General features: G+C 43.9%; 1 protein-coding gene and 1 long non-coding RNA gene across 4 annotated transcripts; both read left to right on the plus strand.

Moving 5' to 3' along the window:
• Positions 1-8,958: 8,958 nt before the first annotated feature.
• LOC109704516 (L10-interacting MYB domain-containing protein-like) lies at positions 8,959-10,040 on the plus strand. Its single transcript, XM_020225269.1, has 2 exons — positions 8,959-9,291; positions 9,378-10,040. The coding sequence occupies exons 1-2, from the start codon at positions 8,959-8,961 to the stop codon at positions 10,038-10,040; spliced, it is 996 nt and encodes a 331-aa protein (XP_020080858.1).
• A 9,546-nt stretch (positions 10,041-19,586) lies between these two features.
• On the plus strand, positions 19,587-21,570 carry LOC109704517. Of its 3 annotated transcripts, XR_002214414.1 has the most exons (8): positions 19,587-19,631; positions 19,733-19,831; positions 19,910-19,994; positions 20,068-20,168; positions 20,257-20,322; positions 20,420-20,487; positions 20,604-20,667; positions 21,553-21,570. It is a non-coding gene; the product is annotated as an uncharacterized LOC109704517 (long non-coding RNA). The 3 variants fall into 3 exon arrangements; XR_002214413.1 differs by having other exon boundaries at positions 19,609-19,831; XR_002214415.1 differs by having other exon boundaries at positions 19,609-19,831; positions 20,071-20,168.
• The last annotated feature ends 528 nt before the right edge of the window (positions 21,571-22,098 follow it).

Raw genomic sequence — 22,098 nt, forward strand, 5'->3', positions numbered from 1 at the left:
CGCCGGGGGACAGGGGCAACACCGGCAAGGGCCTGGAGGCAAGGCAGCCTCGGCCTAGCTCCAGCCCGAGAGAGGGAGAGAGAGAGAGATGGAGAGAGAGGAAGAAGATAGCTCCGACGGCGGCTGGCCTGCCGGGGCTCAGTCGGCTTCGGTCTGGGCGTGCGCAGTAGGGCAGGGAAGAGGGATGGAGGTGGCAGGGGGTGGCTAGGGCAGCAGGGTTAGGGTTTCCAAGGTGAAACCCTAGAACAAGCTTATATACAAAGGTGCAACTTTGCAAATAAGTCCGCCAAAACTTAGATTTATGAACTAAGTCCTCCACAGCACGTGTAAAACACGCAAATACCCCTCCACGTGCGATCTCACGCGAAACGCTACATAAAATGTCGCGACTTTTGCGAAATTACCGTTTTGCCTTTATCGACCTCTCCTCGGTCAACGCGCAATCTCCGCAGATTCGTCCGTCAGATTTGCGAATGGATCGCACTAGTGCTATCAGCACGACGGAGACAACAAAGCTACGATTTCATTTCACCTCGATAGACCACAGATTCACGACAAAGTCCAACCTTTCTCGCCAACAGAGGAAACAACACGAAAATACATATAAAACATGTATTTTTGGATTTTCTCGAAATTCGTGCGTCAAACTCAAAATCCGTCAGCGCCACTAGTTCCAGAACAGCTGAATTGATCAAAACGAGCTATTCGACCGCTATGAACGGAGTCCGATACGAGCCAGAAGCCAACTTCCCACCGTAGCTTCTCCGGAAAATCGAGTTACTATTCACTTTAAGTGAAACTTGGAAATCGCGTAGAATTTCTGTTTTAACTCATTTTCGCCTGAAACTTGACGAGTGCTTTTGTAATTAAATTACACACAAAAACATCGTCAACTGAGGGTTTAGCTACACTGCAAAAGTCTCAGTCCTTACATCTCAGTCCTTACAAGTAAATCAAGACCTCCATCACGGCTCGCTAACTCATTCTTGTAAGGATAAGTAGAACAATAATGTCACGCCCCGGGGTCCCTTTTTAGTTTAAAGTATAGCGGAAAAGCGTCTGAAATTTTTTTTTTGAAAACCTGACCCCAGAGTATGCCAGATCCGCCACAAATACAGGAGGTCCACTGTTCACACGGACAGAGTCTCCCCTGTATTTGCACGGCGTCGCACAAGTACAATAGTCAAACATGATACAACCACAACTAGATGAACATACAAATAACCAACAGTTATACATTCATACACCATTCACCACAGTTTCACATTTATACATTCAATATTTAAATATAAATCCACATCTATCAGTTAAAATGTTTCCAACCACAGAAACAGGTTTTGAAATACTAAGATACAAAATCCACAGAAAACCTTTTGAAAACTGTTCCCTACACATAAACTTTTATCTTTTTAAAAACGCTACCACGAGGGGCAGAAAACCATTTTTATTTTACAAAATTCACAAACCAGTTTATTACATTCATGAAAACCCATATTTTCAAATGTAATAAAAATACTGAACCATATAAACTATCTAAGCTATAACAACAAAATAGTAAGGGTAGGAACTACACCGAATAACCTGGGTTGGAAGATCTATCGACCGCTACGTACGTGTCTCACGTCTCGTCTCAACCCTCACCGCCCGCGATACCTGAAAAAATGGTGGGGGAGGTGAGAACATGTAAACATGTCTCCCCTTCCAGTGGGTACCGCAAGCCGAAGAAGGCAAGGAGTACTCACCGGATCAGGAAGAGCTAAACAACAGTACGGGTCAGTGGAAATACAGTAGCAATAATAATACATGAACAGAATGTATAAGAACGACTACAACTACTGTAAAGAAGAATATAAAGCATATCTGGGTATCAAACTATAGTAGCAAGACAAGTATATAGAAAGAACGGTAAGTATGCATGCAACAACTGCTACTATAGACATATGCGTCAACCGAACGTATAGACCAAATATACCCAATCTGTACCGGCTGTCACGCCCCGCCCCGAGNATAAGTATGCATGCAACAACTGCTACTATAGACATACGCGTCAACCGAACGTATAGACCAAATATACCCAATCTGTACCGGCTGTCACGCCCCGCCCCGAGACCGCTACCAATTTGGCACGGTTCGGGCGCGCCGGGCGGACCGCCGAACGGACATCACCTCTCCTGTCCGCCCAAGGCTCAACAACCATATCATGTACAAGAATTTGCCTAGAAGAAATTCATTCAACATACATGATACAACGAAGCACCACTAGTGCTATACAACTAAGAGCAAGAATCACAAGTAACAGACAAGTGAAATAAAGAGAGATACATCTAGCTATTGCATTTATTCAACCTCATTTTTACATATTGATTTACATTTTCATCTTCCACAAATGAATACACATTCTTCTCATAATACAAGATGGCTCTCCAAATACATAAGTAACTTTCCAAATACATTTACATCACACTTCTATGTACACGAGGGTACTCTAATGCAAAATAGGAAAGCTACTAGCTACTAGGGTGCTATGCCCTTACCACGGTCCTCTGCCAGTACGCTCTCGCTAGGCCCTGCAATAAAGTGGGGTGAGAACTATATAAATATAGTTCCCAGTGGGTTCGGCCGTCGACTCCGCCAGTTTTCCCACTAGGTCTAAGCTGGCACAAATAGAGAGATAGAGAGAGATATATATATATCGAAAATAAAACTGCAACTACTTTATTATGGCAATCAACGATAATTATGCATGTATCAACTACTATCATGCAACATCAAGTAATGAGTAAATAGAAGAATGCATAGCAATGTAATCTACAACATGTACTATGCCTACCATTTATATTATTTACCCAATCTACTTGTTTACTCATGGTAATAATGCAATTCTACTATGCATTTCATGTTTATTACCCAATCAGCTTGGCTAACCCGTGGGTTAAGCCCTCGACTCACTCTCAATCTCATAGGTGAGGAGACTCAGCACTCGCACACCGAGATTGTAACATACCACATCCCTCGTAAATCGTGCCGAGTTCCGTCAAAATGAGCGGAACGCGGAATTGAACGAGTTTGAGTGGACCCTAAGCACATTAGAGTCCATAAGTGAAGCTATAAGGGACCCGAGAGAGTAATCTGAAAATCTGGCTAAGTCCCAGATTTTGTGCTCTCGGGGACCGGTCCCTGAAGGAGAGACCGGTCCCCGTATGCGTGGCCTGCCAGGAAGTCCTGAGGCAACCGGTCCCTGGCGGTGAGACCGGTCCTCGGGAGACCGGTCCCTGACGGGCAGACCGGTCCCTCGCTGCGCAACAGCCGAAAACTCGAAAATTTGGCTAAGTCCTGGAAAACCCCCGTTCGGGAACCGGTCCCTGGTCGGGGAGACCGGTCCCCGAAGGCGAAAAATGCCCAGTCTGGGCAGTTCAAGAGGAAACAAATGGAGGGGCCTAAGTGCAATTGTTACAACACTATATATGACTCACCCCTCTCTTCCACAGCCATTTTCACCATTCTCTCCCATTTCCCCTCTTTCTCTCTTTAGAACTCTTGCTCTAGGGCTTGGAGAAGAAGAAGAAGAAGTGAAGAGGAGCAGGATTTGGAGGCTTGGGAGGGTTCTACAAGCTCTCCTACAAGAAGGACTTGGAGGAGCTAGGGCTAAGGTGAGTTTTTGGTAGAAATGAGCCTAGGGTTTGGATTTTGGTTTAGGAAATGGGAGCTTTGTGCTCCTTAGAGGCTTAGGGGCTCTTTTGAGCCATGAATACCATGGAACCCATGAGAGCTCAAGGTGCTCCCATGGTGAATCCTTGGAAGTGATGGTTGGAGCCCTAGGGTTGGTACCAAAGGTCTAGACATCTTGCTAGGATGCTTCTTAGATGATCCTATGCTATTCTTTGCTTAGGGTTGGGATCGATTCATGGGAAAACCCTAAATGGCAATATTAGGGCTTGAATTTGGGGCTTTTGCCCTAGGATTGTTCGGGGACAAATTGACTCCGTAGAAACCTAATTGGGGGTGCCCTAAACACGTTGGACAACTCCGTTTAACCTTGCGAAAATGATAGAGTATAGTTCATGTACAAAAAGGCCTAATATGGCACTATTTGATTATAGGGCGCGGAATCGGCTTTCGTAAAGTGCGGGAGCTTTCATAATCTACACCTACACAACCAATAGAGGTGGGGGGTGCACGCCGGAATCGTTGGATTCCCTTCTATGTCTGTTTTCTCTATTCTTGAGCATATATGTTTTATAGATACCCATTCATGCATAGTAGGGTAGTTACATGTGGAACTTGGTTTGACTTCATTTATATGCTTCTAACGTAGTTGAACATAGAGAATGATAGGACCAAAATGGACATGTGTGATTGGACCCTCAAGTTGTGTGAATGTGAGAATGGACTTGAACAGTAGAAAACAAGGGTGACATTGACATAGAAACAAGATTTGCATTGAGAGATGAACCGTGAATATAGTTTAACCCATTTTGACATCGTCAAAGGTAAAGCCTTGAGAGTGGTAGGAATGAATAGGTAAAGACCTAACGTGACATTGGCATCGTGACTAGTGGCTATGAGTCCTCAAGTTGAGGATTAGATCGATACTCACATTTCGTCTTAGCTTGAGGGACGTCGCTCCCCCTCGAGCGGTGCGCTCCGGAGTTGGTCACCACTGGGCGTGGTAAAGTCCCACCAGTTGACGGTCCCTAGGGAGGTTCGAGTCCCCCGTTATTAAGGGATTTTGGGTTGTGAGTTATTGGGGTTAACAGAGTTAACCGGTAAGATTGGGTAAGAGCCAAAGTTTGATTATGATTGGAGCATGCATGCATTTCCATTATCGCATTGAAATTGTATATCTACTGACTTCTTTCTTACAGACATAGTATTAGTTGCATTAGTAATGGTTACTTTCCTTCCTTTGAAATACTTATGCCTGGATGGACCTAGTGGGTAAGTCGGCGAGGTCGGATGCCGAGCCCACTAGGAACTTCGTTGTAGTTCTCACACCACTAACCCTACAGGTCCTGGCACGAGCGGGGCGGCGGAGGACCGAGGCAAGGGTTTGGCGCCGTAGGTAGCGGCCACCGGGGACTTTATGCATCTTGTAGTCATTCCCTTTTGTTAAACATGTATCAACTTTATTCTGTTGAATTAGAGATGTAAAGTTGTAAACAATCATGTATTTGGTGGATGACTAAATGTAAAAGATACGATGGTTGAATGGAATGTAATAGCTTTGTTTACTTGAATTTGGTTTAAATGAAATCAAATATCATGTGTGATGTATATTTGGCTTAGAGCTTTCGCTTCCGTTGTCGCTTGCCCTCGTGCAAGCCTTGTATTATATACGCAATTCTCTTGTTGATTGCCTATTTATACATGTTGTTAGAGCCTTGGGCGGATAGGGGAGGCTCTGTCCGTTCGGCGTCTGTGACGTGACCCGAACCCGACCAAATCGGCGGGGATTGGGGCGTGACAGAGATCGTCTGCGGGACAACCCTGTGAATACTCCGGAGACTCGTGCTTCGGTGGAGCGACCAACCGACAAGCGGAAACAGACTAGTGAGTATGATCCAATCCTCTCAAGAGGATACCCTGTCTACTAGGGTCAATGTGTCTCTACTGCACAATATACAATGCATCTTAGATGCCTCAAATGCACTAATGCCAAATGCATAATGTCTACAACATGACAATCGGGAATACCCTATCTACCAGGGTCAATGTGCCTCTGCTGCACAATATCAATGCATAATCAATGCCTCAAATGCACTAATGCAAATGCATATGTCTACAACATGACAATCGGGAAAATCTACTATCCCTAGGTTCAAATGCCATAGTGTTCCACTACACTAGATTTGATGCCACTCATTTATGCCATGATGTTATGTGTCTTTGTACACTAAATTGACATGCCACTCGTTCTGTTATAATGTCTCTACTACACTAGTTCAATGCCATTCATGATGTCATGATGCTATATGTGTCTCAATACACTAAATTGACATGCCACTGGTTCTTGTTATAGTATCTCTACTACATTAATCCAAATGCCACTCTTCTAGGCCAAATACATGTCCAAGTTCATCATCATTCTTGTCACTATAGGATTCTTGTCACGGGACCCAATCCTCATGTAACCTAAGATTAAGTGTCAAGCCCACAATGCTACACAACATAGGAAACAGGCAAGGAATGGAAACATAATCATCTACTAATCCTATAATGCACAATGTATCAATATATAAGAATATGATCGAAATAGAACTTAGACATAAAAGGAAGCCCGGTTGCTTCGGGATGGACACCCCCTACCTTTTATCGCGTTCCGATTGCTTGTCGACACTTGCAATCGGCCTCCCGCGGCACTCGGCACCCGTTTGGGCCCGATCTCACTAATGCACTCCAAGAGCGCTCCGCTTCGCCGCTTCAAGTGCAGTATCTCTTCGGTTATGCGCCACGGTGCTCCAAATCCATTCACACGATTTTAGGACGTCGCCTCGGCCCTCCAGGCGAAAACGAAGCTAAACTGCTTGTTTCTTCAATATCTTTGTAACGGCTCGACGGATCGCCGAACCAACTTCGCCAACGCGTTCGTAGACCTAGCAATTAGGTTTACAGAGGGTCAAACGAGATCAAACCCTCATATATAGCAAAACCCCATTTTGGAGCCCTAGAATACAACTAGGTAAAAATCCATCATTAGACCTCTAGATTCTAGCATTTACCATCTAATTAGCATGCTAGGATCCCAATTAAACCCTTTCTAGAGATCAAAACCATTTATCTAGGGATCTACCATGAGAGGCTAAAAAGCTTACCTCTCCAAAGCTTGCTCCAAGGTGAGGAAGAAGATGGAGGTGATGAAAACCTCCTCCTTGATCTTCTTCTCCTTCTTATTCTTCTTTCTCTCCTTCTCCTTCCCCTTCTTCTTCTCTTCTTCTTTTTCGTTTAGAGAGAGAGAGGGAGAGAAAGAAACATGAGGGAGTGAGAGGAATGAGAGAAAGAGAGAGAGAAAATGCTCTCTTAACCCCCTCTCATATTGTAACATTTCCAAATAAGCCCCCCAACTCTTCTAACCTCGCAACAGCCTGAGCTAGGCATTTTTCGCGCTCTAGGACCGGTCCCAGGCAGTGAGAGACCGGTCCCCGAAGGTCCAGAATTCCAGCATTTTTAGGACTTAGCCAAATTTCAGCCTTTTTCATTTTCGGGGTCCGTTTTCTCTCATTTTCGCTCGTTTGACCTCCGATTCGTTTCAAATCGAACCGAGACTCTCCAAACATGATTTCGAGCGCATTTTCATCATCTTTTCATCCGCGCTAATGCCAGATTTAGCTCATGGCCCAACATAGCCTTTCGGGTCCCGTTTCCGCGCCTATGCGCACCGAAACGCCTGAATGCCTCCGAACTTCGCCGGACTTCACCGAAACCATTCGAATGGCTTTCTAACCTCATGTAAACCATAACTTCATAGTTTTAGAAGTCCGGTATCTTACACATAGGTTTAACTATAGAGACATTGTGGCAAGAATGACTAGAAAGTGACATGAAAATATAGGTAGAAAAACCTATCAAAAACGTGGCATCGTGACAAGTGGCTAAGTATCCTCAAAGCGGGGATTTGATCGATACTCACATCGAGTCTTGGCTTGAGGGTGGTAGCTCCCCCTCAAGCGGTGCATTCCGGAATCGACACCAAGGCAGCGCGGTCCCTAAGACATAGGGGTGGTTCGAGGCCCCCTGTTATGACGGGATTTTGGGTGGTGAGTCACTGGGGTTAACATAGTTAACCGGTAAAGATTGGGTAAAAGCCAAGGTAGAGTAAATTGAAGTTTGGGAGAAATTGAATTATTCCTTTTTAGGTAATGGAGAATAGGTCATTTCAATTGCTGAGAAGCTTATCTTTTTGTGTAATTTAAGAAGGGAAATATCTCTTTGTCTAAATTGTTCTATGCAGTGTTCATTTTGGGTTCGTTGTACATTTTGATTAAAAGTGAGGTTTTAATGTAATTTGAGGCTTAAAAATTGTATTTTGTATATTAAACGTTGTATTATGGGTCAGAAAACTTCCGCTAAATGGTTACTTTTAAGTTTGCAACAAAGTGTGGTTCTTCGAAATGTTTAATGTTTCGGAAGGTGGTTTTGTTCACTTTGCTTAATATAAATTTGAGGTTTTAATATAATTTGAGGTTTAAAATTGTATTTTGTGTATTAAATTAACATAAGATACATTCCATGTTTTGAAAAATTACTATTTATTTTTACAAAAATAATGTATCCTGTGTCGGAAAACTTCCCCCTGTAAGGCTATTTTGTCATTATAATCTCTGATTGGGTTTGCAATAAATTGTGGTTCTTCGAAATGTTTATTGTTTTGGAAGGTGGTTTTGTTCACATAGTGGTTCTTTAAGCTTGTGATTCATTGTTACTTGTTAGGTACTCTTGAATTGTTCTTTAAGGATAATTTGCGATGTGACGATCCAATGTACTTTGTCATACAACTAGTGTGGCCAAATTATTTTCTGAGAATTGGCTCTGTAAAGTAGATTTAACGCGCAGTCTCTTTTTCAAGGTAATGCTTCACAAATATAGGGTGGTAAATGTCGCCTATTAAAAAGCTGTTATCTCAGCTCCTGGGTATTGTGTGTTGTTATACCATTATCCTTTTGATTAGATGAGATGCATATTTCATTAGCTGTATATGTTTTTTAGCTGCATATGATTTAAGTAATACATGTCGATCTTCGATATATTTTTGATTAGGTAGTCTAGTTTTGATGCATGTGAGTTACATGTTTCTTGCTTTAAAGTAATTACCATTCATTCTTTGGGGTTTGTCTTTCAGGGTGTCTCGAATGAAGGAAGAAACGTAATTTCTCTCCCTCTCTCTCTCTTCCCTTTTTTCCGTAATGGTAGTTGTTTACGTAATTGCTTCTAATCAGCCGAATGAAAATGAACCCACTACAAATGGAGTTATCGGATGCATATGGAAGAAGAATAAAGGCAACATGGGATGCTGTATCGACCAGGGTTTTTTGTGATATATGTGTTGAGGAAGTCATTGCTGGTAATCGGTCTAATACCCATTTTAACAAGACCGGATGGGTAAACGTGGTCGGCAAGTTTCAGGAAAGGGCAAAAAGAAATTATGACTACAAGCAACTGAAAAATAAGTGGGATTCACTTAAAAGGGATTGGGTGTTATGGAAGCTGCTTGTCAGGAACGAAAAAAGAGTTGAATGGGATTACGAGAGAGGTACTATCAACGCTAATATGGAATGGGGTGATGAGAAATTAAAGGTTAGTTACCATTTTACCACTGAGGCATTAGTTTTTAGTACGCCTATTGTCTACGTAGTAGCTTAATCGGATCCCAACTATTGTAGGTTTTTCCCGATGCTGCAAAGTTTCATGGAGGAGGCTTGGAGAATATGAAACAATTGGATATCATGTTCTCGAATGCACTGCCTTCGGGTGAGACGACTAGGACGCCTGCTTTTAATGCCATGCTACCTGCGCCACTTGTTGATGAATCAAATGAAGATCAGATAGAAGGTAGCAGCGATTCGGAGGATGACGTCAATTTTGCGAACATCAATGCGGACAATGTAACAGTTGCCTCTTACATCACCCCTATCCGGGAATTTCCTGGAGAAGGACGTGTCAAGCGGAAGAAGAGAACGTTCGACGTTCAAGAAGAGGCGAAAGGGAAAAGGGGTTGCAGAAGAAAAGTGATGCTTGGAAATGTTGTCTACATGCATAAAGAATTGGAGCGCATCCGTGATGCTGTCGAGAGTTATAACTCGCAAGCGACTTGCTCGGTTACATCGAGGAAGACCGATTACCCCGGATGTGGCATCATGGAGTGTATGGGGTTGCTAGAGACAATTCCCGGGGTAGAGATCGGTGGCGAATTATACATGCTGGGCACCCGTTTGTTCATAAAACGCGACTATAGAGAAATGCTTGTTGCTCTGAAGAGACCGGATGTGCAGCTCTTGTGGCTCAAGCAGGAGCTCGAGACGGAGGCGAGGAGTCGCCAGGATTGACTTAAATCATGTTTCATGTTGTTTTTGTGTTTGGCTAACTGCAAAGGTGCTTCTGTGAAATTTAAGAATGTGTATTGCGTGCTATACATCCTTCTCCACCAAGAACTCACGAAGGAGCACTTCTTGTAAAGAGTGGTCTGTTCTTTGTTTGCTCTTGATTCGGAACCTTTTCTTATTGTGTTTTTTTTGGTACATAATACTTGAAACTTCAGTTCTAAGAAATGGATATTTTGAAATGGGTTTTGTCCAATTATGGCGATGATTTTATAGAATTTATTATAAGTTTTGATTATGCTTTTGCAACTATTTTAGAACAATGCTGAGAGAGCCATTAAATTTCTAAAAATTAAAAAACAAGCGAAGTTGAGGAGCTCACTCTAAATTGGACTATCGTTGGGCGTAAATAGAACACGGCAATGCGTGGCAAGCCGTCGCCGAATCTCTCGTTTTCGAGAGAGACGCGGCGCCGACTCTGCTAATAGCATTAGCCGTTATTTGAGAACCGGCGCGTCGTTACGTGGCCTCTTCCTTATCCACAAGGACCACAACGCTTCTAGTCTACTACTTTCTCTCAGTAAAACATATGAATACCCCCTCAACTATACTTCAATTTCAAATCACCCCGTCAATTTTTAATTTTCTCTCCCGCTCACTTTTGATCTTTTTAAAATCGAATAGTTTTAATAAAATAGAATATAAAGTTGCATCAAATTTAATGAAACGTTTTAACTTAACGAACTATAAAAACTTAAATATTAAAAATAAAAAAAGTTGAGAGGTCAGAGGTCTTAACAAAAGAAAAAAAAAATATTGTTGAGGAGGCGTCATTAGAATATCTATTGTTGTGGGGCTCTTCGTGCATTTTTAACCCACTCCCTCTCCCTTTCTCTTTCTCATCCGAGAGCCACGAAGAGATCTCTCCCCCCCTGTCTCTCTAGTCTCTACTCTCTCTCTCTCTCTCTCTCTCTCTCTGATGCGGCGATGAGAACCGCCTCCTCTGTCACGCCCCGCCCCGAAACCACTACCAATTTGGCACGATTCGACCGCAGCGACAGACTGCCGAACGGACAGCACTTCCCCTGTCCGCCCAAGGCTCAACAACAGGAATGTGTACAAGAATTTACCCAGGACTTTAAATTCTAAACATACACATTCAACGAGGGCACAAACAGTGCCAACAACAAGAAGAGCAAGTAATCCACAAGATATACGAGTGAAATAAAGAGAGTACTTTACTAACTATTACATTAGTTACATTCATTACATCATTTTTCATCCAAAATACATAGCTCTCCGACCTCACCTACAAGAATCTCTCTCAATACATAGGTGACTAATGCAAAAAGGAAAGCTACTATACTACCACGGTCTCACTGGTCGGGCGCGACGCCCTTGCCGCGGTCCTCTCTCTGCAGCCCTGAACCTACCACTGGAAATAGAGTGGGGTGAGAACTATCTTCCATAGTTCCCAGTGGGCTCGGCCGCCGACTCTGCCGATCTCCCCACTAGGTCCAAGTGGGCACAAGTAACAACAGATAGATAGATAGATATGTATCTGAAAGCTGTAAATGCAGTAGTAGGAAAACTATGCTACTATGCCCATAATCATGAATATGAATGCATGCATCATATAATAAAGGTTTGCTACCATGCTAACAAATTCGATCCGTGTTCGAATAATAATGTTCAATGACATTTATAAACCTTTAACCTTTTTCATTTACCCAATCTGTGGCGAGGCCCTAGGGCTCACCCATGACTCACCTACAAATCCCAAGTGGGGAGGGAGCTCCAAGTGCACCCAAGCCCGGGACCGTCTGCGGACCTCCATGTGGTCCGGACCTCCAAGTGGTCCTAGTCGCGCGACACTCCGGAGTACTCGACGACAATCCCCTCCATGTGGGGATTGGATGGCTATACCATCCCAAACGCAGACTGTGAGCTAGATCTATCCTCTCCAAGTGAGGATACTCTATAACTAGAGTCAATACCCAATCGAATCCTCTCCAAGTGAGGACGCCCTACACGAGGGTCAACGACTATCGCGGAATCATCGGTTCCCGACATTCATACAATGCTATTTAGTTTTCTAAATTCATTGTTCACAAGGCATTTTCTAAGGGATCCACCTATCCCTAGGTCCATCCACCTCTAGTGTTATTTACACTACATTAATGCCACTCGTTATCATTCAATGTTTGGATGCCACTCGTTTGTTCTTTGACAATAACACTACTTTCTATGTCATCAATACCCCCATCGGGTTCATCTCTATCTTTAGCATCATAGGATCCACGTTCCGACCCAATCCTCACCTATCTAGTTGCCAAGCGTTCCAAGTACACTAGGTTATCATTTAGAAAGCATAAGGAAGGGTGCTACTATGCAATCCTACAATGCAACATGAAGAGATGAGATTAAATGCAATCTAAGACATAGAAAGGAGTTCGAAAGCTTCGGATGACACCCCCCACCTTTTTATCAATGTAGAGGCTTTGGAAATTCTTCTCGGCGAGCTCTATGAAAAGGCTTTAGCCTTCCTCGCTCGAATCAATGCTAGCCCGGCCCAATTTTGCCGAGAACTTCACGTCGGTTCGCCGAATGCCAAAATCGACTCCGCCCCCGCGTTTTGGGACCTATCAATAGGGTTTCCAAGGCTTCAAATGAGATCAATCTCATACTTTTACAAAAACCCCATTTGGAACCCTAGATTTGCACCTATAGCAAATCCACCAATAAAAACCCTAGAATCATGGGTTTGATCTACTTAGAAGCTTGCTTAGGGTCCATTTGACCCATTCCAAGGCATAAAACCCAAAAACCCTAAGTTCTAGAAGCTAGGGTTTAGTAGGTTACCTCAAGAGCTACCCCAATGAGAAGAGGAGAGGGAGATGGAGGTGCTCAAAGCCTTCCTCTTGATCTCCTTCTTCTTCTCCTTCCTCTCCTTCTTCTTCTTTTCCTTCCTCTCCTTCTTCTCCTTCTTCTCCTTCTTTCCTTTCTAGAGAGAGAAAGAGCGAGAGGGAAATGAGAGTGAGAGAGAGTGGAATGAGAGAGTGTGAGGGAGAGAGAGGGCTCAGCCCACTCAAATAAATGCCATTTTGCACAAAAGCCCCTCAACTTTCACCCCTGTGCACTGCCCTTACTGGGCAGTTTTCGCGCGGANGTGCTCATTCGCACACGCTTGTGAGGGTAGCTCCCTACAAGCCGGCACTCCGGAGTTGGCCTACGCGACAGTTGCTCGCGCGTGCGGGATTGTGTGCCGAAGTGGATTGCCGTGGGGAGTGTATACTACCACGGGGCCATTAGGCGCGGCGCAAGCTGGACTACCTTGAGTAGATCCCTGTGAATGAAAGGAAAGTACTAAATGAAAAAGGACAGTAATGAATGTTTATTACTTAAAGTGTACAGTAGTCACTTTTATATTCGTGCTTATACTCATGTCTATGTTCATGATTACAGAAGTTGCTATATCTCTTTTATGCAAATGGTTCATTACTGTAGAAAGCTATTACATGTTGATTACATGCTTATTACTTATTAGCATCATGCTTATTAATTATGCAATTATCGTTATTGCTTTCAATTAGTACATCATGAGCCTAGTGGTGTAATTCGCCGAGGCTGGCGACTTACCCACTGGGAACTATTGTTTAATAGTTCTCACATCCTCTTTGTGGTTGTTTTTACAGAGCCATCTACAGGAGAGGCTAGGGATCGTGGCAAGGGAGTCGCGTCTAGCTAGACATTGCTAGGAGCATGCTAGTAGATCACCTTGCTATTCAGGCTACGGCCGAGGGTGATGTCCTATGTATAGAGAGACCACCATTGTACCTATTTTTGTATACCCCGTGATGTTATTTACTGTTGAACCAGATGTTTTTGTTGTGATACTTCTTTTGTGGTTAGATTTTGGATTGTATACTCTTGTTCTTTTACTGATAGTATATCGACTTGTACATTGCTCTGATATCAGGATAGGACTTTCTTTGTTTTACTTCCTATCGACTTGCTTTCTTCGTAGACGCCTTATATACTGCAGGTGTATGGCGGGTCTGTGCACGTACCGGATATGCTTCCGCTGGTACCCGGGCGTGACAGATTATAGTGGTATCAGAGCCTAAGGTTGAGTCTTAGTAGACCTAGCAAACCTTAGGTTGGTTGGACTATAAGAAAAGGCTCGTGAGAGACGAGGTCTAGTCGAGGCTGTTGTTAGCGAAAGTATTTCGCTTGGGTAAAGTATAAACTCCGAATAGTAGGAGTTTGATCGAAATGTGTAATTACTAACTTTGCAGAGGGCCACGTTGGCGGCCGACAACGTGACATCGAAAGTTAGTACGCGTTACATTTCATTACTTTCGCTTAATTAGCTGGTTTATATCCTCAATAAAGGGTCAGTAGTATAGGTTTTATTAATCTATATTTATTTTTGTGCTGCAGCTCTGGATGCCTTTGACTCGTTCGCAAGCCGCCGGGGCAGCTGAGGCGGCGGATGCAGAGGAAGTGGGGACTTCTGTTACTTCGGGATCTAGTGGGATCCATGAGTTGCAGGATCAGCTCGTGAAGCTGACAGATTTGGTTGCTCAGCAGGCTGCGGCCACGCGACAGACGACAGACAGAGAGATTCCTGATCCTATACCTACAGTACTAGACAGGGATGCGACAGTGAGAGCACAGTCACCAGTACCTGACACACCCCCAGTAGCTCCGAGGGCGGAGACCCGACAGGAGACAGTAGTACCACCACCAGTACCTGTAGCGGCATCAGGGACAGTGTTACCAGAGATGGTGGGGGCTGAGGAACGAGAGCGGATGATGGAACAATTGAATGAATTTCGTCGTTGCACCACTCGTATATTTGACGGAGAGAAAGCAGATCACTGGGTGGTCGAGAAATGGTTAATGCACATGGAGAAGTTATTCTATGATACATTCGTCGAGGAGCGATATCGAGTTTGGTTTGCGACGCACCACCTTGACGGCGAGACTTACAGGTGGTGGGTGGACATTTGTGAGGATCCCCGTACTGATTTGTCCGCTATCACGTGGAACAGGTTCAAGGACTTACTGTTGACAACCTAATTTCCCCAGAATGTAAAGAGGCAAATGGAAAGGGACCTGAGAAACCTAAGGCAGGGGGACAGGACAGTAGCAGAGTATGAGTGAGAGTTCTCCCGATTACTACACTGTGTTCCTTTTGTGGTTCGAGATGATGAGGACAAGGCTCGCATATTTGAGGTGGGTTTGCGACCTGCGATTTTCAGATTGGTCCAGGCGTCAAACCTCTCTACTTACAGGGATGTTGTGAATCGGGCCTTGATTGTTGAGAAGGGGGCAGAGATAATGAAGGAAAGGGACATCGTGGATCGAGGAAAAGGAAAGAGGCAAGCGGCTGAGAGTAGTGGTCAGCAATCTCTCAGGAGACCGCCAAAGTATCCGAGAGGCCAGTCGGGACAGTCGAGGCGCCGAGGTTCGTCAGCACGCCGTGGAGCACCCGAGCGTCGTCCACAGCCGCGTTGTGTTATCTGTGGTGGGCCTCACGTACCGCCACAGTGTCCACAATGTGGGGGCAGATGTTTCCTCTGTGGTCAGGAGGGCCACTTTCGCTCAGAGTGCCCGAGAGGTTCTTTGCCTGTACCCTCGTCAGCTTCTGCGCCTGCATCTTCAGCTCCGAGCCAGGGGACCCCGACAACACCCTATCATTCTAGGCGACCACCGGCACAGCGGCAGTCGAAGAGTTCGCAGCAGGGTTCGAGTGGGCGGATCTACGCCGCCCAGACTGAGGGCGCCGCAGCATCAGAGGAGGTCGTAGCAGGTATCATTATGCTTTATGATATTCGTGTTCGTGCATTATTTGATACTGGTGCTTCGCATTCTTTTATTGATCAACAGTTCGCCGAGTTGCATAGCATTCCTTTAGCACCTACCTTGCATTCTGGACGAGTGATTGTACCTGACCATACCCTAGATGTTCGTGAGTTTTGCTCTCGCTGTCCAGTTAGGATAGGCGACTGGATTATGCCAGTGGATTTATTGGCACTACACAAACTAGGTGAGTTTGATGTAGTATTGGGTATGAATTGGTTGACACGGTATTATGCCACCATAGATTGCACGAATAGGACGGTGACCTTTAGGGAACCAGGTCAGCAGGAGTTTGTTTATAAAGGGTGTGAGAGTTCATTGTTCGCAATGACTATTAGCTCTTCGCGAGCCCGACAGTTAATTCGGAGAGGTTGTGTAGCCTATTTGGCTAGTATTTCTGTGAGTGGTGGTGAAGGCATCAAGATTGATGATATCCCAGTTGTGCGGGAGTTCGGGGATGTATTTCCAGCTGAGTTGCCGGGTATGCCACCTGATAGGAAAGTTGAGTTTGTGATTGATCTTGCCCCTGGGACAACTCCTATCTCGAAAGCACCCTATAGGATGGCACCCGCTGAATTGAAAGAGCTGAAGGCACAGTTACAAGATCTTTTAGATAAAGGCTTCATTCGACCTAGTGTGTCGCCTTGGGGAGCACCGGTTTTATTTGTTAAGAAAAAGGATGGATCTCTTCGATTGTGTGTGGATTACCGAGAAATCAACAAAGTCACAATCAAGAATAAATTTCCCTTACCCAGAATCGATGATTTATTTGATCAGTTGCAAGGATCGAAAGTGTATTCAAAGATTGATTTGCAATCTGGGTATCATCAGCTTAAGATCAAGTTTGAAGATGTCTCTAAGACCGCTTTTAGGACACGGTATGGGCATTATGAATTTATAGTTATGCCATTTGGACTGACGAATGCCCCAGCAGCTTTTATGGATTTAATGAACCGTGTCTTTAAGCCCTATCTGGACAGGTTTGTGGTCGTGTTTATCGACGATATCTTGATCTATTCTCGAAGTGATGAGGAACATGAAAATCATTTGAGAATGGTGTTGCAAGTACTTCGAGAAAAGAAATTGTTTGCAAAGTTAAAGAAATGTGAATTTTGGCTTCGAGAAGTGGCATTTTTGGGCCATGTGATTTCAAAAACTGGTATAGCTGTGGATCCAAAGAAGATTGAAGCGATTAAAGATTGGCCTAGGCCGACCAGTGTCACAGAAATTCGGAGTTTCCTTGGTTTAGCGGGATACTATCGAAGATTTGTAGAAGGATTTGCGAAGATGTCTACGTCTCTCACTCAACTGACACATAAAGAGGCTAAGTTTCTGTGGAACGAGGCTTGCGAAAGAAGCTTTCAAGAGTTGAAAGAACGATTGACCACCGCCCCGATTCTGGCATTACCTGTTACTGGAGTAGATTATGTGATTTACAGCGATGCATCGCTGAATGGATTAGGGTGTGTTCTAATGCAGAATGGCAGAGTCATTGCTTATGCATCTCGCCAATTGAAAGATTATGAAAAGAACTACCCTACACATGATCTTGAGTTAGCAGCTGTGGTGTTTGCATTAAAACTTTGGCGCCACTACCTCTACGGTGAACGTTGCGAAGTTTACACAGATCATAAAAGCTTAAAGTATCTGTTTACTTAGAAGGAATTAAACTTAAGACAGCGTAGATGGTTGGAGTTGCTTAAGGATTATGATTTGACTATCCTTTATCACCCAGGAAAAGCTAATGTTGTAGCAGATGCTTTAAGTCGAAAATCGACGGAGAATTTGGCGATGTCGATAACTATGCAACCCCTGTTGATTAAGGACATGGAGCAGTTGAATTTGGAAATTGTAGCTCCTGACACGCCTTGGAGACTTATGTCATTAGTGGTACAACCTACCCTGATCGATCGAATTAAAGAGAAGCAAGTCCAAGATGAATTCCTACAGAAGATGCGAGATAAGATCACTGTTGATGATGATAGTGATTTTCGAGTAGATGATCAGGGATTGTTGAAATTCGGTGATAGGCTCTGTGTACCGGCAGATTCTGGTATTAAAGAAGAAATTCTTGCAGAAGCACATCGGGCACCATATACTGTACATCCTGGAAGTACAAAAATGTATAAGGATTTGAAGTTAACTTACTGGTGGCCTGGAATGAAAAAGGAAGTTGCGGACTACGTGGCTAAGTGCTTAACGTGTCAGCAGGTTAAAGCTGAACATCGACTTCCTGCGGGGAAACTTCAGAGCTTACCCATACCAGTGTGGAAGTGGGAGAGGATCACTATGGATTTCATCGTTGGATTACCTCGCTCACAAGCAGGTCACGATGCAATTTGGGTAATTGTTGATCGATTGACTAAATCTGCCCACTTTATTCCAATCCACACGACTTGGTCAGGAGAGAAACTCGCACAAGTGTACCTTGATGAAATTGTGCGATTACATGGAGTACCTGCTTCTATTGTTTCGGACCGAGACACCCGATTCGTTTCACATTTTTGGAGAAGTTTACAGGAGGCCTTGGGTACCCGATTGGATTTTAGTACTGCTTTCCACCCCCAGAGTGATGGGCAGTCCGAGCGTACTATCCAGACCCTTGAGGATATGTTACGGGCCTGTGTGATTGATTACCAGGGCAGTTGGCCACAGTTCTTGCCTATGGCTGAATTTGCTTATAACAACAGTTATCACGCAAGTATTCAGATGGCACCGTTTGAAGCCCTTTATGGTAGAAAGTGCAGATCACCACTTCATTGGAGTGAAGTGGGTGAGAGATTGGTTTTGGGTCCAGATGTATTACAAGAGGCTGAAGCTAAAGTTCGACTGGCACGAGAACGTCTACTGACAGCCCAAAGTCGACAAAAGAGTTATGCGGACAAACGTCGACGAGAACTGGAATTTCAAGTTGGCGATCATGTATTCTTGAAGGTGTCACCGTCAAAGGGGGTTAAGAGATTTGGTATTCGAGGGAAGTTAAGCCCTCGATTTATTGGACCCTACGAGGTATTAGAGCGGATTGGCCCCGTAGCGTATCGGCTTGCTTTGCCGCCAAGCCTATCGGGAGTGCATAATGTATTTCACGTATCTACGCTTCGGAAATATGTTTTTGATCCAACTCACATATTAGAAAGTACTCCAATGGATTTATGAGAAGATTTGAGCTTTGAAGAGCATCCAGTGAGAATACTAGCTCGAGAAGTGAAACAGCTTCGAAATCGCGAGATATCCTACGTGAAGATTCTTTGGAGCAATCACGATGAACGAGAAGCCACTTGGGAACTGGAAAGTGCAATGCAAGAGCATTATCCTTATCTATTCTCTACAGAATCTTGGGGTAAGTGTTTATAAGTTTCGCGGACGAAACTTCTTTTCAGGAGGGGTGAATGTAATACACTGAACTTTTGCCAATTGCAGAGTTCGAGTGTGTGGAAGGCAAGGTGGAACTATCCTACATATTCTAAAAGGCTTGGACAAGTTTTTGGACAAGTTAGAGGGTGATTGGAAAGCTAAAAGCAAGAAAGTGCATTGCAACTGCGAATTTTGCATTTTCTGCATTGGTGTACCGGTACAAGCCTAATGCTGTACCGGTACAAGCCTAATGCTGAGCAGCAGCAGCAGCTGCGTTGCAGCTTGGACATTTTGGTCTTTTTACTCAGCATGCTTATCCCTTTTACCTCCAGTTCGACCCCTGCAACCTGGATAAGCCTCTCTGAGCTCAGCAAGGTAGGTTTGAGGGTTTCCTTCTCTCTCTAGAATCTCTCTCTCTCTCTACAAAGAAATCGACGCTTTCGCTTGTTTTCGTCGCTTTGCTTGTTCTTCGCTAGTTGCGAGTGTTGCGGAGCCCTTGTGAACGTGTGAGAGAGTACTTTGGAAGTCTTTTCGCAGCTCTGGACCAGTGAGCTGCTGGTTAGAGGCTTGAAGAGGTAATTGACTCAATCTTTTTCCGTAATCGAGGCTTAATTACTCGAATAGTGGCTGATTTTAGGTTTCGTTGTTTCCAGCTGAGAGAAAAAGGGGATTTGCCGCTTTGACAGGATCAGATACTATAGCTTAGCTCAGTTGGAACTGAGTTTATGATCTAAGAAGGTATAGTACCTGTTTCTTTTCATCACGTTGCGCAGGAAATTGAGATTAAAGGCTGATTTGGATTCGGTTTCAGCAGCAGGTTTGGAAATTGATTCCAGCAGCTAGAGAGGAGTTATCTAGCTGTGATTTACCCATTTCTAATCTAGGGAAAGGCTGCTTTGAAGCTTGGTGAAGGTAAGTAGGAATTTATGATTCTAGTTCGGAACTAAACATGGTTTAATTAAACGGCTTGATGCAGTTTGGACTCATTTCTTCACAGCAGGTTTCCGAATCACTCTGAGTTAATTGGTGACCTTGGGAACGGGTTTGAAAAATATTTCAACTAAGGGTAAGCTGATATTTCAGTTAGAAAACTGATTAAGTGAGGTTTCGGTTATATTAACTAGTATACGAGTATTTTGACGTCGTTTTGGTATTGCTCGCAGCGTGGGTGCAACCGACCTGTGAATCATCTTCAATTGACATTGGAGAGCCTTTAGAGGTTAAATTGGAGGTACTAAAGTGAACCAAAATCAGGGATTCAAATTTCAATATAGTACAATGGAAAATTTTACCGAAATTCGACCTTTGGTAATAGTTTCCAATACAGTTCTGATGCTTTGTTTTCAGCAAGGTTGAGGCCTAGTTGAGCTAATTTCGGGACTCTTTTCGGCTGAATCGAGCTTAGTGCTAGGTGGGTCGGACCTAACCAGAGCAAGTGAACTCCTTCTATGTTCATTATGAAGCTATATAACTACGAATTAGACATAATTATGTGAATTATGAATGATTGCCTTCTCTTTGAGTTTAAATGCATAAACAATAAATAATGATGCAATCAATGTATGTCTCGGTTAATAGTATGTTCAAACATTGTCATTGACTAGTAGTTGATGCAAGTGACATATGTAATTATATAGTTCTTTTATCTAGTCACTTAATCTGGTGGATACTAACATGCTATGTTGAAATCCGACCTAAAAGTCGAGGGTAAGAACCTTATATATGTTTAGAGATGACAATTGAGAATTGTTAACTATTTATTACATTTGCTTGCCATTGTGCTCATTCGCACATGCTTGTGAGGGTCGCTCCCTACAAGCCGGCACTCCGGAGTTGGCCTACGCGACAGTTGCTCGCCCGTGCGGGATTGGGTGCCGAAGTGGATTGCCGTGGGGAGTGTACACTACCACGGGGCCATTAGGCGCGGGGCAAGCCGGACTACCTTGAGTAGATCCCTGTGAATGAAAGGAAAGTGCTAAAGGGAATTGGACAGTAATGAATGATTACCAGTTATAGTGCATAGTAGTTGCTTACACATTTATGCATATGTTCATGATTATCATAGTTGCTATGCTTCTATTATTCAGTTGATTCATTACTGTTGAGACTATAATTACATATTGCTTACATGCTTATTACCTGTTAGCATTGCATAATTATATATCATGCATTTACTGCTTTCGCTTTCATTTAGCACATCATGAGCCTAGTGGTGTAATTCGCCGAGACTGGCGGCTTACCCACTGGGAACTATTGTTTATAGTTCTCACGCCCTTTTTGGTGGTTGTTTTTACAGAGCCATCTACAGGAGAGGCTAGGGATCGTGGCAAGGGAGTCGCGTCTAGCTAGACATTGCTAGGAGCATGCTAGTCGATCACCTTGCTACTCGTCGGGCTACGGCCGAGGGTGATGTCCCTATGTATAGAGAGACCACCATTGTAACTATTTTTGTATACCCCGTGATGTATATTTACTGTTGAACCAGATGTTTTTGTTGTGATACTTCTTCTTGTGGTTGAGATTTTTGGATTGTATACTCTTTGTTCTTTTACTGATAGTATATCGACTTGTATATTGCTCTGATATCAGGATAGGACTTTCTTTGTTTTACTTCCTATCGACTTGCTTTCTTCATAGACGCCTTATATACTGCAGGTGTATGGCGGGTCTGTGCACGTACCGGATATGCTTCCGCTGGTACCCGGGCGTGACACTTTCTAACCTCATGTAAACCATAAATTCATAATTTTCGAAGTCCGGTATCTTACACCGGCCGTATTGGTACCCAACACCTTAGGCCTATGCCACGTCTGCTCTAAACAGAAACCAGCCATATTGGTAC

Source organism: Ananas comosus, unplaced genomic scaffold (genome assembly GCF_001540865.1).
Source record: "Ananas comosus cultivar F153 unplaced genomic scaffold, ASM154086v1, whole genome shotgun sequence".
Lineage (NCBI taxonomy): Eukaryota > Viridiplantae > Streptophyta > Magnoliopsida > Poales > Bromeliaceae > Ananas > Ananas comosus.